Genomic DNA, 15864 nt, shown 5'->3' on the forward strand with positions numbered 1-15864 from the left:
CAAAATAAGTAAGATGTGTAGTCGGTTTAATGAGTTTTGTATAAAAAATTGTGTTTCCTCTAATATCCTGGGCGTTTACATTTCCGATGCTTATATTTTGTTATTTCTTTACTGTGGTAGGAAGATTGTCGCTCCAGTCAGATGTTTTGCAAGAGTTGTTATTGTGAATTTTGCACATACCTGTCCTAAAAAGATTGCGTTCTTGGTTTTCATTACTTGTAGTTCATCTCGCTCATCTTTATTAGCCTCAATAAAAGTATTGTCGTTTGAGATATTGGTTTCTTCTGCAGTAGCAGTTTTGCGTACTTCGCTACTTGTCTCTTATTTCCAGACTGTGACAAGTGTTCTATAAGTTGCCATTACATGTTTGGTGAGCGCTTTTTTTAGTTTGCATTGGTTTGTTGATAGAGTATTTTTGTTCTTCTTATCTTGCGTATGGTTTTCACGGCTGATCTTGTGGGTTTATAGTGTCCAGTTAACAGATTGGGTGTATTTCTATCATGGTTCAATATCGGAGAGGTCTCAGTACTGGAGCTTAGCGTTTGGTTCTAATGCGCCGTTGCTTCAAATTTAATTGATCTTTACTATCTATACACCTCATTGATCTGCCATATGGTGCTACAGTAGGCTGCCAATTACATCCCTCGCGTGGTCCTTTATTTGAAAGAAGGTGGAACGTCTAACTATGTTCAAAAGTAATTCTAGCTGTATCAAGTGTTCAATGTTCTATTGCAGTTATCAATCTTTCTATGTAAATATCTCTTGCTGTACATTCCTTGCGCTGGATTTCCACTTGTTTTGGTATTTATGTGTGATTGTTGGCATTACTAGCTAGTAGCTTGATTTTCACTTTTGCTATGGCTCTGCCTTATTTATTGTTTAGTACTCCCAGCGTGTCTACTTCTACTCGGCTTGCAGTTAATTGTTCTTCGGAATCATTTACTTGAAGGTTCTCTTAGACTTCATGCTTTGTTGTCATGAAATTGTTTGTTGTCATGGAGCCAAAGTTGCTCATTTGCTTTTGTTGCTTTGTATGTATGATTTAGTTACTTTGTGTTCTTTGTTGTGTATGTCTGTGTTCCGTGTCTGGTCTTTGTCTCTGGATTGCATTCTTTTGATTACCACTATTATAACCTTGGTTCCCTTGATTACTCTTTCCAGTTGTTTTTTGTCGACATTGAAAGTTGAAAATCTGATCGTGTTCGATTTTCACACCAGTAGTGTACACATGTGAGGCATCTTGGGTATTCTATCATGTCCAGATCAGCGGGTTGGTTGCCGATTGGGCAGTTTCCAATACAGTCTATATTAGCTGTTTGTTGTGGGGTTGTCACGGGTTTCGGGTGGTTTTCATATTTTTCTCTTCAGTACCTTGTTTTCTACTTTTGCTAGTCTTTAGCAATTTTTGCGGCAAGGTATGGTAAAAATTTGCCTTAGTATGTTCAAATTATAAAAAAAATGAATTGTATAATTTTCAAAGAGGGGAAGTAATTTTAAAACCTCCATTTCGAAGGATTTGGGTAATCATTCTTACCCTTGTCCGTGTTTCTGTGACACTTTTTTCCGTCACAGTTTTCTGAAGAACTACTCATCACAGCGGTATGAAATATCTAAATATTCTTCCTCTAGGTATGCCATTTGTTGGTATTTATTTTTGAAAAAAAATCGACAACACCTTCCTGTTTACCGATGACTTAGTTTATTTTTATCTTACATTTTGAATAATGAAATGAAATTTTCATCGCACTTTTCTCAGCAATACTCATCACAGCAGCTTAAATTTTTAAAACATTCTTCCTACAAGATTGCCATGTGGTGAGTTCCATTTTCGGAAAAATAAATCGACAACTTTGCTTATTTTCCTTATATTGTGGTGTTAAATGGGGGTATCAGTAGTGAGCCATCGCTCTCAAATTTATTGTTGAAATTTTCTTTTGTTAGACACAAAGCTTTTTTAAAAGATAGTTTAGTTTATAAACCGAGTAGTCTAGTAGTGACACCTAGACATGATAAATGGGAGAAATACTACCTATAACTTTTTTTCTACTTTTCAGACACAAAGATACACATTAAAAATATACATGTTAAATCAATCTTCAATGTTTTTTTCTGTCTCACGAATTTCACTACAAAGCGTTTGCTTCTGCTTATCACACGACTGAATCAAATATTTTTACATGTATGTCTAAAACTAAAAAGCTTTAAAATTAGGATTTCCCCAAGTCATATAAGTGTTTTGTAGGTTTTGGTAGCCTTACTACTGTCGAATCCAGATGTCAAAGCATGTAAATTTGACTCCTTTATTTTTGTTTAGCATCTAATTGCCATTTGTGTGGATTGTATGACCATACAACCAGACCAGATCATCAACACAGGAGCCGAACTAGTAGTAGGACACAGTCTGGGTGCTACCAGTTACTCAATGGCTGGGTTCTGTCAACTCTACTAAATACAGTTACTAACAGAATCCCAATAAGGAGAAGTCTCAAAGGGTATTTAAACAAGTTGTGTACTACAGTACTTTTTTATTCCTTATATATTTATTTGTTCGATGGCTAATTCAGTGATAATTAAATGCAATGCTGTGAAATATTCCAAATAAACATTAACTGAAGACTTTTGGTAAATCAAATGTTTACTATCGTAACTTGGACAAGTAGTAATATGTTACACAGTTTTGAATAGGTGTTGTTAATTTATATATTTTTATGTATATTAAGGTAACAAATAATAATAGCAATACTAAGAGCTAATTACAGTTTCTTATTTCATCTAAAGACTTTGTAATTATCGTACATTAATAATTTAAAAAGTTTTCAATTATTACAATATTTTACAAATTAACTCTGATTTATTATATGAAATGACTAAAATGATACGTGTAGTTCAAATTATTGTATATGATTTAAGTTGGCGTTCTTTTCAAAAGGTATGGAAAAAATGCACATTTTGTTCAAAAATATCAAATAACAGATTACATATTTAATATCAGTACTATTTAGTGAAGTAGACATTTTTATTATTGAAATGGTAGATTTTGAAAAAAACCCTGTTATATTCATATATGCTACATCATATTTCCGCAGTTTGGCATTACATTTCCGCAGAAATAATGTTACGTTTCTGCATATTTAATATTATCTAAGGCTGTTTAACATCTACATCTTGAAATAATTAGGCAAATCTGAGAATATATCAAAATTTAATGCTCATCTGGTGAAAGGTGACGCGAAGGTACTAAATTACGAAAGTCACAGATAAAAAAAAAACTTATGATAATCAAAACTTTTTCGCAACTCAAGATCTATGGAGAAAGAATGATATGTACATAAGGAGATGCTTTTGTGAAGTTACCCACCTTTTAAAATTAGTAAAACTGTTTCCCGAATGGCGCCCCGTTCATCTTCAGCAACTTTTCTTATAATGTCACGTGAGAAATTGATACTCATGGGATTGCTGGCGACTGTACATGTTCGAATGTCATGACGTGATCAAACAGTCCGATGAAACAAGTCATCAAATAGTGCGAACTTATTACACGGACTTCTTAATGAAATGAAAGATGCGAAATTTCTCTTGCATGCTGGTTTTGATAAACTATGAATTTTATGTTAAGTTATAAAGCTGCATTAGCTGTCAAATTTGTTCAGTTTTGATTATACTGAATTTTGCTGATAAAATGAAATAAGATTGTAGTAATGTATTTGAAGCAATAAATGTCGATAATACCTTCAGAATATTGTGAAAACAACGTTTTTTTTTAATCAAAGAAGATCGATAGCTCAGATCTAATTATTTTTCGAAGCTTGCCGACAGGACATTAACCTGGGTTAAAAATACTTCAACCTTGGTAAAAAAAATAACAAAAACGGTTACACAGGTATGCACGTGTCTAGTTAACAATTCATTTCATCTATTCTTGATTAGTTTTCAAATAAATAATGACAGTTACTGACCATATTTGTGCCACATTATATCACAATACGTAAATTTTAAAAGGATCCTTGCATAATATTCGAACTTTTGTCTTTTACGGCTTGAATCCGACGGTCTTCCTTGCCACTGATTACCACTTTCGCTTTGCAATCAGATTTGTTTTTAAAAAAGAGACCCTTACAGCACATACGTGGATTAAGGTCACCAGAAGTCACATGCATACGGATTTATCTAGGTCGATTTTTGTCTTGCAAGACAATAAATATATAGACACCTATTTCATGTATTTAACACAATTTATTTGTGGATGTCGAATGAAATTATACAGGAAAGTACAATTTGGTAAAAATAATTCAAAGTTAAGGTATATTTCAACAGAAACAAAAATTTACGAAAAATGACAGCTAATGCAGCTCTGTTTCCGTTTCATATTTCACTCCTTCGCATTGACTATGGTCCGTGCCTACAAACTTGACCGCAGATGCTTGTGAGTGCTACGGTAAAATATGATATTGCTTAGGGAACGGCCATTTGATTCGGAAGGGGGGCTGGCAGATTTTGAAAATAATAAATCTGTCTCTGATTATTTACGAAAGAAATAATCTGGCCTCATCATACCAGAAAATAAATAGTCTGACTTTTCAAATTGCAAGAAAATAAATATTCCGATCTTGACTAGTAAATTGAAAATAAATATTCTGATCTTGACTAGTAAATTGAAAATAAATATTCTGACCTCCACAAAACCTATAAAACAAATTTGGTTCGCTACGCTCGTCATAGTTTCTTTAATAGAAAAGTATACATGTTTAATTACCAAACCAGTTTTATGCAACACCCTTATAGTCTCCAGTGGCAATATCAAATACATATACATGTATATAAATGACTTTACTGGGGTAATATATAGTAGTCCATGGCCTGGAAGGGTCCACAATGCATCCCTCACTCATCAACTTCATGGTAATTTTAAGGTACCTATACATCTCCCATTATCGAAAAAAATTGTCGCCAAAGAATATTCACGGATTCTTTTTCAGTATAAGCCTATATTTGTACCCCATTGGGTCAAAAAGTAAAGATTTTTGTGACTCAATTATTTGAGCGTCTAAGTCTTCCTGGGACAGCATGTGTGAACAAACTAAACAAATATAGGTATCGTATAGCATAAATTCTCTAGGGGTTTTGACATGGAAAAATATGTCAATTTAAGCGATTTTGCGGTGGGTTAGGGTTCATTTTATATATTTTTCCCAAAACCCTAAGTGTTACTGCAACTTTCTTGGTACCATTGTAAACCTGAGACATTGGGCTACATGATGATACATATATAAATATATGTCAATTTATTTTATTTTGTTGAAAGAAGAAGTTCGAAGAATAAAAAAAAAACGTTAAAAATGGATTTTTGCCACAACGAGATATAAAAAGTGACAAAAAAATTACAAAAATGCTTCAGTTTATTTTTTTGGCGACAAAAAGATTCATCGATGAGAGGAATAATAGTACCTGAAAGTCATATTTAGGATGATGAGTGGGTGCGGGGCGATGGGAGGTTATCTCAGCCCACGTACTACAGTTGAATATTGCAAATGTATATTTCATTCATATGCATAAATATGCGAATATATTCCCTAAAAAGTTTCTTGCAACATTTCCCGCTAAATGTGGAGCATATTTCAGGTCAAGGAATGAAACCTGTCAGAAATAGTAGCGACTATGTCTCGTATTATATGCAATCTAATGGCCATCACCTTAAGAACGAAAATGCCACATGATGCCTAGGTCAATTTCAGCTGTCGTGGCTTCACTGACAAAAGTCTCTTTAATCTCCATCAATTATGCAACGTTATTATATATTAGCATGAAAATATGATACTTAGTCCACTTAGCCACGATATTTACCAGAATTAAAATAATTAAAAGTTAAATTAATTAATTTCACATTAACCTATCACAACTTTTTTTCAAGATAATTTAATAAAATCTTCAGTTTCCCACTTTTACGTCTTCTGGCCGTCTGCTACAATTATTTCAGATCATTTCATCTAAAGAGGTAAAAGCAGTTTAAGTGAAAAAATCTCGTTCTGTCGCCTGATAACTTTATTGATAAACAGGCTAATTAACAAGTTTCTTATCTCTTTAATTGTAGGTCTCTGATATCATATACTTAATCATGTGCATGCGCCAATTAATCCTCTCAATCTAACTAAATAAAGGGGGTCAAACTTATATCGTCAGCTATCCGTTCTGTCAATAGTTTTATATTAAAAGCCAATCCAATTGTCCATTCCATTCCATTTTAAGCAAACGCCTACAATTCACCTGGACAGGTATTTTACCTGTGCGCAGGCGTACTTGTCATAAACACTTCCGCAAAATGGTGATATTTTGAAAACAAGCAAGAGAATGTAGTGGTATCAGTTAAACCAGTGTCAAGGATTTTAATTATATTTTTTATTTTATATTTAGGTAATCATTGCATTGTTTGCATTGTACACTTCAAAGCCTCCTAAAATCAAAGAAATAGAACAGGAGCTTGGGAAAATACATGTACCCTTCCAACTACCAAATGGGACACGAATTTTTGTCAAAAATACGGTTCTACAGAACTGATTTGAGACATGGAATTGATAAGACTGTTTCCACAATCACTTAAAATAAATTGTTATTTTTTAATTTGACATTATGTTATTTACCAGAAATTTAAGTAGGGGTCTGATCATCTCCCAGGTGATTTAGTCATACATGTAAGTTTTGTATGAGCTCACTATTTAATATGGGTAGGCATTGCCTAGATCAGCAAGTACCCTGAGCTTGACCATACATGAACCATCTGTGCGAGACTTGTAAAAATAATAAAGGGCATTACAAGGACTGGGGAGGGTCGTTCCGCATAAAAAATTATTGCTTCGCAAGTGCAATATTTTTATTTATATTTAAGCAGCAGGCAAAATCAATATTTCTATTTGAAAATTTGCCTTGTTAATTAATCATGAGGGAATTCAATAAATTCAATAAATGAATAACTTTAAGATTCCCCCCCAAAAAATTCCAATCCCATATCCCCTTTCCCCTCGCTCTCAAAATTGCCAATAATTTTATAGCACTTCGCAATACTTTACATTTTTTTTTATCAATAAACGGCATCGCTAGCAACATCCATTTCATTTTTGGCATATCAGATCAATCTGTATGAATACTGGAAATATTACAGTTCTCCACGGATGGTGGAAATCGGGGTTTTAGCTAGGATTTTGAGGGCTTTAGTCACTTTTGCGCAAAGCACAAATAACATATTATGGGTAAAAGATTTTTGTAAATAGTCAGTAGTATCATGAACTATATAAAGACATAAACATGCTTAATATATTTATTTTTATTTTAAGTTTACAAATACAGACATAACAATAAATATAATAAATGTTACAATAAAATAACTCTTATTTTCTATAAGAAAACGTGTGTTACATAATAAAATAAAATAATTACTGTTAGAAAAATAGTTTTTTTTGCGTCATGGCAAAGCTTTGATGCTTTAAGTCTAGAAATAGTTACTATTTGACAAACTCTACTATTATGGTATAAGAAAATCCACCTGTCCTTTCCCAAACACCTCACCTCAAAAGCCCTCTTCAACCTAAAACTCCTCAAATCAGATTTTGTTTACGTCACAAGATTTTGTAAAATATTCCCACTGGGAATATTTTACACATATCTTGTGACATAAACAAAATTCAGACGACAGCTGCAAGTTCCAAACAAGAAAATGATTGCTTTTCCTATCTTAGAAAAGCTATGATTTGATTTTGATAATATAATAGGTAGGAGTTATATTTTTTTTTCTAAGGCGGGTTAGGTTCTTGACAACAGCAACAGTGAAACAGTGGAGATAAACGTACGTACATCCACGTGTTTCCTGAAGTTTTTAAAAACATAACATTCACTTCTTTCAATAAGTAAAACAAATTAGAAAAAAAGACTTGAAAACTATCAGATAAGGCGAATTTAATTTTACTGAAACGTAATCTTTACTTATATTTTTTTTTTATTTGTTTGATTGAAGGAAATGATGAATTTTCTCTGTAAGGACAGTCACTTTTTGTTACTTCAGGGACATGACTTTTTTTTTTTGTTAGTATATTGAGGAACCTTAATGGAAATTTAGATACATGTAATAATTGTAGAGCTCACACTGCTTTGCGGCGCTCACTATCAACAATTTTAAGAAATTTCAATGGACCTTATTATATACTCTGGAAAAGGAATGTTGTAGATAGATCATTTTTACAAAAGGAACAAGATAAAAGGCAATTTGTGCTTTGGCAAAGAACAAGATAAAAGGCAATTTGTGCTTTGGCAAAGAACATGTTCATGATTTAGTTGTGGATTCTGTTTTAACTGTGGGATAGTAAATGAGCATGTGTGAAGCATGCTTTAACATTAGGCAGTGGCTCCACGTCCATGCATTCATGGACGGGGAGCCTCTTCAGGCTAATCATCCACATATCCGGTTTGCATCAAATACATACAGAATGGTGATGGAAATGCCAGGTTTGTTATGAAAATGTTGTTGAACTTATCTGCAAATGTATGACTATTAATGTCATCGCGAACTGTGTTCACATTTAATAAACTGAGCAGTTTTATGTTTGTGTTACATACTACCTTGACTGCATATTTGATATGTGCTTGAAAACAAAGAAGGGCCAGTGTGAATGGATATATTTCACATCTGTCATCTGGAATGGCAGCATTATGATTTAAAATAAGCCAAAACAATCTTTCTCGATGTGCAAATACAGTCTTTCAAGTTTGTTAAATGTGTATTTTGTATTAATTCTGAATGATTTTTATTCGTTATTTGTTACATCAGTTACGATTTAAATTGTATTTGTATCATTTTGTATATAATGTATAAAAAAGAATTCCTCACATTTTCCACATTACTAACGTATATCAACCGTTTCTGCCATGATTCCATGTGTTATTGACTCAAACCGGATGTGTGGATGATTAGCCTGTAGAGCCACTGCCTTAACATTATACACTTCAGTGAGGCAAAAGTTTTTCTTCTATCCATGCCCTATGTATTTATCATGTCTGCTCATCAACTTAGCACCAAAGGGTCTATAGTATACCATGAAATATATACCCTGTTACAAAATTTAAATGCAGTAATTAAGGAAAAAAAATAGTAAAAAAATACAGGTTAAGATCAGCTAAATCCAAAATGTAATTTTCAAGTTTTGCCACCCCTCTTTTTCATCATTATGGTGGGGTATCACTTAACGTTCCATTAATGCCCTTTTTTTAATCATTCCTTTATCTTTCAACATAATATACAAGCAGTGACATATACATTGTACATGTACATGTATAATTGCTGGTACTTGTAAATGAAATACTATTTACTATTACACGTACATGTCATTACATGTACCTAAATTGCTTGTATCACACCTACATGTTGTATTTTCCACAAAAAATGATGGAATGATATTGTATTTTTTAACATTTAAAATAGTAAAATGAATTCATCTGATTTTATTTTTTAGTTTACTTAAGCAGAAGTGAATTACAGAAATGAGCACTAACTACTACAAACCCCCATCCCATGGGGGTTCTGAGATGGGAGAGTCAGATATGGGCAGTGCATTTGAGCTGCAGAAATGGCCGTCATACTACTCGTCACAGGCTAGTATGACATACAGCCATCGTAGCTTTTACTCCACATACACACCATCACATGCATCAACCTTCCTCCCTATTGTACAACAGGCACCAGACAAACTAAAGAAACCAGAGGATAATTTTGGACTAGCCTGTTGTTCTATTGCTATCAACCCTATATTTGGTATCATAGCAGTTCTTCTTGCAGGTAAGTGTTAAACTACCAGTATACGACAAACTATATATACCTTGACATGTTTTGCAAGAAATTAAATGTTGCTTATTAGGCAAACAAGAAAAAAATCATGCAAATAAGTATCGCTCAGTTATCTCAGGGTAGCATGCTTACCTTCAGTGTGGGAGGTTGTGGGTTCAAAAACCAGCCAAATCAAGTAGTGACATTTAATGGAATTACATATAGTAATGACTTGTTGGCTCGGAGTAAGAATGTGTCTGAGTGGGTTGGCATGCCTATAGGTACCTGTGTGTATGCTTCAGTGAGCTAGCACAATAAAGATGAAAGGCAGGAAATTTTGACACAGGACCTCAATACACAATCAACCAATCTATGAATAAATCCCCTCCTTATGGAAAACATGTTAAAAAGAGTGATAGGTGCATGATCAAGCAATTTGTAGCCATATGCCCCCCCCCTAAACACTGCTGCAATATGATCAACTACAAATGGTGAATAACAATCCTACAACATTTGAACAAACTGCCTCAAACAATTTTCAAGGAGTTCTGTCCACAAATATGACTGAACATGTGGATGGACACCAGTGTTTCTAAGTCCCCTTCTTTGTAGTGGTGGGAGACAAAAAATAATAGTGGAAGTGAATTGACATCCATAAATGCAAAATTGTATGTATAAATAGTTCTGTTGAAAGCTCACTATTATACAGTGAGCTCAATTAAAATAACAATGTGACACAACTATATGTACAATGTTTCTGGTGGATTGGTCAAGGCCCGAACAATTCTAAATGAAATATACATGTACATGTACTTACATGTGTAAAGAAACAAAAACCAAATTTGTTTATCAACTGCAATTTTTAACTTTACTTTTTAAAAAAAAAGTTGAAATTTAACATTGCACAGATATTTAAAAGAGAATCTGATTGACACATACAAACATGTAAGATCTTATACAATAACTTGTATAGAACAGATGAAGTTCAGCATACATGTACATTTACTTCACTTTTATATGTCATTTTGAATTTTTGTTAAAATTCATTTGTGAAAATACTTGTACAAGGTTCTTTTAACTGGTAACCAATATGACCTCTTCTAATTTATTTGTTTAAACTACTTTTTTTTCTTTTTAGAAATCTCCAGAGACTATTTCAACAGATGCAATTACATTAAAGCTTCCAAATATGGTGCCTATGCCAAAGGAACCGCTGCAGCAGGAATTTTCTGTACAATCTTTATATTAGCATGTGTAATAGCCCAGGTTTTATGGTACCATATGAAGTTCTACTACTGAATACAGATGACTTCTTGTATATAAAACTATTTCATATTGTACAGATCTTTCAAAATTTCATTTCAAAAACAGAAGTGTTGTAGACAGAAATACATGTATTTAATTGTTATGAGGTAAAACAATATTAGTAACTTTCAGATGTACTGGGTACTGCTAAGATTATTATACCATTGAAGTAGCGCTCTGAATAAGAATCATGCAAACATTTAATAAGTGGTTCTTTTGTTTATTTTTTGGACTGATTTTTCATATGAAGCATTCTGATACTTGATGTGAAAGTTAAGAAAGTAAAAGAATGTGTTTGAAAAATCCCAGTTGCCTCCCTTTAAAAAAAAAAAAAAATAGTTTCTCCATTTTTTTTACACTGCACAAGAGGATAGATTACATGGAAGCCACCCTTGAATAACAATAATTTATTGCTAAAAAAAGGTGCGATCATGGGGAACATTAACCACCCCTTGGTGATTCTTAGACAGTTGCTACATGTATTTTCCTAAATCAAACTTTTTATGCAAGTCAGTATTTACTTTTATTCTTGACACCAACATGTATAATGTATTACATATACATGTAGTACCCATTGCTGAACTCTCAATTCAATCTTATTTGATTTGTCAGTCAGTTTGATAACATAAGAACATTTCACCTTTTTTTTAAATGATTTTTCATATTGAATGAAAAGTTGACTTTCAGCTACTTGCTTGTTGCCATTTAACAGTCAGGTCAGGTTTGGGTGCCTATTTTAGGCATCTCTTATTTTTTATTGCCCAAGTTTGTTTTGAAATGACTTATGAAAAGAAGAATAAAACACTCTTTTATAAGAATACATTTTTATTTCTAGGTTGTGAAAAAAGATATTTTTTGTAAATATTTTAAATTAAAATTGATTGTAAAATGATAATGTACATTCCGTCTATCATGATCATTCCTTCATCTTAAGTTTAGTGTCAGTCTCTGTAAGAATCAGGCAGTGGTTAAAGCATGGTATGGAAAAAGGACAACATTTTGAAAGTGAAATTTGACTATTTGTTTGAACTAACAGAATCAAGGAAAAAAGTTAGTATTTTTCATATAATTTTGACAACATTAGTTATAATTTCATTGAAATGCACAGAAAATGAACAAGGGCAGATGACTCTATCAAAAAACCTCATTTTTCTAACATTCTATTGAAAAATTTCTGAACAAATCCAGTAACCCAGAGATCAAATAGTGGTATTTTCAAATAAAGAAATCATGTTTTGGTGAAATGGTGTTGTTAGATTGGTGGGTTTTTAACATGCATGTTTCTGATTTTTCCCATTTTTACAGAGACATACAGAGACTTATACTTACATGTATGTTTCCATTGTATTTTTTAATAAATACGCAATACTGGTACATTGTATTCAATGAAACGTGAATTTTAAGACATCTTGATGTCTTGTTGACAGCACCCAATAAATTTCTATAAACACATTATGTATTAACTGTTGTCAGGTTTTCTAAAAAAAATGTTGGATTTATCTCCTTGTGGAAATATTAAAAAAATAAATCATTAAAAATTGATGTATTGAAATATTGTATAGTTTTGGGGTCCTACCAGCCTTTTACATCTCTCGAAATTGGCATTACTTTTTATGGGGAAAAAGACGACATTTCAGGAAAAAAGTCTATGTACCCAGAAATGAATACCTTACTTTTCCAGGAAAATAATAGTTCTGACTCATAATTGATGATGTTTATAATCACAATCGGTGCCATGATTAGATCATTAATTATCTGTATATTTTATATCACATTTTAAATAAAATCATATACATGCTGCTGTTTGTTGAGTCTTGTTTTTCTTTTATCTGTTGTTTTGCAACTTGAATTGATTTTATTTGTGGTTTTGATATAAAGATCCCAATCTTTACCTTTTAACTGACAAGCAGATTGCTTCAGATACACAGTGATTTGATGATGTCATAGCTCTGTTACTGTAGATTTTAATGCTTATATTGGTTGGGCCTTTCAGAGCTTAATTAAAGGTATCTTTACACGTGTTGAAACTTTTTTGGTGACCTCTGAAAGTATTTAATAAATTGTATTTAGGTTATAATCTGGTGCAATTGTTACGTTCCACCATATCCGTTCTTAATTGAGCAAGGAGATCGTAAATTGGTCTACTTTCAAGTATTTTTTTTCAAACTTAAAAAACTCTTGATGAACACAAGCACTAATATAGTATACTACCAATTGCATTTTAATTATTTTTGTATTACTACATGTGCTGCCTTCTCACGTGCAGACAGTGACTGTTCTTGACTCTTATTATTGATACCTATAGTTAAATGTTCGTTTCTTTCCCCCGTATATTCATTCCTCCGATATTTTTTTTGATGACAAAATGTACATTAATGTCTTTTATAATTTTTGATGTGTACACCTGATTCTAGCACAGTGTAAGTTTTTATGCGTATTCATAGTTATGACATACGGTAAGTTCAATGTGTATTTACACTTTTTTCATAGTTTAAACATGATTTATTTTCGGTAGTATGACCTAGGACATGAGTCAATAATTTCATTGTGGTTTTGTTTATATTTTGTTTAGATAATTTAGGGCACCCCTTTTAATGTTCCCTTGACCTTATTCTTTCATTTTTGTGTAAATTTTGACGTTACATACACCTTCCCTTTTTTATGTATTTTCAAAAGTATGGAACGCCAGTTTGTGACTTAAATCACTGTCATTTTTTGAGTCTTAAATTTAGGCTAGAACATACATGTATTTGTCATATATTTCATAATTTTGAGTTAATTGAAGTAATTTCACGAAATTTCTCATCAAAAATATGTTTCATATTTTTGCATATGTATGGTGTGCTGGTGTGCATTTAGGTTCATTTTTACATGTTGCATTTTGACTTATTATGATCATGTGTTGTGATAGGTTCTATATTGTCATTTTTTCTTTGATTTCAGCTTTTTACCGTTTTCTTGTTGTTTACACGAAACTCCTTTGAACATCAGCATACTTCTATGTCTTCATGCTACTCGTGTTATTGGAAGTGTAAAATAAAGGTTAACTCTAGTGCAATTTTCATTTGTCCGCCCCTTGGGAATGATGGAGGCACTACACTACATAACTCCATGTCCATTGTTTATAATATTTCATTACCAGTTGTATAACCAAATTGCTTGAGAACATTAGTATTTTATTTTGTAAGTCCAACACCACTCTAAAACGCCAGTTTCATATGCATACTTGTATACTGACACCATTTGCTATATTAAGATTCTGCACTTAATAGCACTTCTTTACAGTTAAGGATCACTTACTGAAATTTTTCCTTTTTAACCGATTTAATTGGTCATAAAAATGAGTTTTGTATATCCCTAGGTACACGTCGATGTATAGGAATCAAGCCTGTTCAATAATCTGGGTATCACGTGATACTTGACCCACTGACAAACGGAACTTAACTGCCTCGTAGACTGAGCAGACATCAAGAGTTATTTTTAACCAATTCGTCCTTGCTATGACCTTTAGGTATTGGTACATCGAACACTATGGGTATGTTTGATGGGGTATATGTCACTGTACATGATGAAGAGTTGATGAATGTAGTACGCCCATCTGATGCTATTCCATAACCTGTAATCAAAACTGCAACATACAAGCTAATGGTAAAAGAATTCATATTGTGTTGTAAGTTTTTAACGTAGCAAAACATTTTGTAGGATAAAACACACAACTTAGGAGGATCCTAGTGAGGAGGCAAATGGATCTGCACCTTTATGATAGAAAAAATGTCGATTGAATTGAGAGATAAAAAAAAACCCTGAAAATCACTGGAGGCCATTCGCCGTGTCCGACTTTTAGGAATTTTTGACAAAATATAATGCGAGAATCCAGGTGTACGACATCTCTCATTTCTGCAACTATACTTCTAAAAATAGATATGCAGTTTTATACATTACTGTTCAATCTTTTCTATTGATGCGCATCACCATTTAACTTTTAAGTGTTTATCTCAATAAGTAACCCAATTGTATTATCTCATAAAACTACAGGATATATATCATGAACCCACCTTCGTGTAAATGACCAAATACATGATACAGTGGTCGGACTCGTCTCTGGACAGTGTTCAGTAGCTCCAAGCACCCGACACGGGACTTGGACATAGATAGATCACCATAACCTGTAATAATTGATAATTTACAGTAATATATTGTGGACAGTAAAATACCATTGCTGGTAATAACCATGACACCATAACCCAAGAAAAATTCAAAATACATATATTGTGTAAAAATGCCATTTCGTGACTCCCACTAAACAACATCTTTTCCTACACAATAGATGACAGATTTTTACATTTAACAATCTTTCGCACAATGCCTGGACTAATAGGAATGTATATCTATTCCAAAAACTGTATGTGTCAGACTGCTAGATGATCTGCAGTATAATTCTGATTTTTACTGCTGTATCTCAACTCTCCCGATGTGAACTTAAACTCTATTATAACTAACACCCGGTTGTTTCAAGTCGTAACGATAATTTTAATGTTCGTTTATTTACCTAATGGCGGACCATGCGTAAGGAGAATATCAGTCCTATCCGGAATTTGGTCCCATTTTTGTAAAATGTCTTTTCCTCGTTTCAAATTAAAAGCGGAATGGCCGTATTCTGGAATCCTTTAAATGAAGATAATCAATAATTAATCGTAATACTTTTTACCTGAAAATAAACCTAAGACGACATGACGATTAATCAAAGTCGTCGT

The 15864-nt window shown here is 32.8% G+C and overlaps 2 protein-coding genes across 5 annotated transcripts in view; one reads left to right on the plus strand and one right to left on the minus strand.

The window, feature by feature from the left end:
* Nucleotides 1–2353: 2353 nt before the first annotated feature.
* On the plus strand, nt 2354–12909 carry LOC148611300 (uncharacterized). Of its 2 annotated transcripts, none has more exons than XM_088591734.1 (3): nt 2354–2492; nt 9495–9817; nt 10944–12909. In XM_088591734.1, the coding sequence occupies exons 2-3, from the start codon at nt 9523–9525 to the stop codon at nt 11102–11104; spliced, it is 456 nt and encodes a 151-aa protein (XP_088447860.1). In that variant the 5' UTR covers nt 2354–2492; nt 9495–9522; the 3' UTR covers nt 11105–12909. The 2 variants fall into 2 exon arrangements, with proteins under 2 accessions (XP_088447860.1, XP_088447859.1); XM_088591733.1 differs by lacking the exon at nt 2354–2492 and adding an exon at nt 6255–6408.
* A 1360-nt stretch (nt 12910–14269) lies between these two features.
* LOC148611301 (UPF0046 protein C25E10.12-like) overlaps nt 14270–15864 on the minus strand; it is a 36178-nt gene continuing 34583 nt past the window's right edge. For 2 of the 3 annotated variants that reach the window (XM_088591719.1, XM_088591725.1), the window contains 3 exons: nt 15660–15775; nt 15166–15276; nt 14270–14738 (listed from right to left, as the gene is read on the minus strand). In XM_088591719.1, the coding sequence (XP_088447845.1) occupies nt 14578–14738; nt 15166–15276; nt 15660–15775 (388 nt within the window). In that variant the 3' untranslated portion in view covers nt 14270–14577. The remainder of the gene's footprint in view (nt 14739–15165; nt 15277–15659; nt 15776–15864) is intronic. The other variant, XM_088591722.1, reaches the window with a different exon arrangement.

Source organism: Perna viridis, chromosome 7 (genome assembly GCF_037379345.1).
Source record: "Perna viridis isolate PV_CMFRI_1.1 ecotype Kerala chromosome 7, ASM3737934v1, whole genome shotgun sequence".
NCBI classification, from domain to species: domain Eukaryota; kingdom Metazoa; phylum Mollusca; class Bivalvia; order Mytilida; family Mytilidae; genus Perna; species Perna viridis.

Excerpts from the sequence above, each read along its gene's own strand:
- LOC148611300 (XM_088591734.1), top strand. The coding sequence starts at position 9,523 with ATGAGCACTAACTACTACAAACCCCCATCCCATGGGGGTTCTGAGATG. Across the intron at positions 9,818-10,943 it reads CATAGCAGTTCTTCTTGCAG|AAATCTCCAGAGACTATTTC; the intron begins GTAAGTGTTAAA and ends TTTTCTTTTTAG.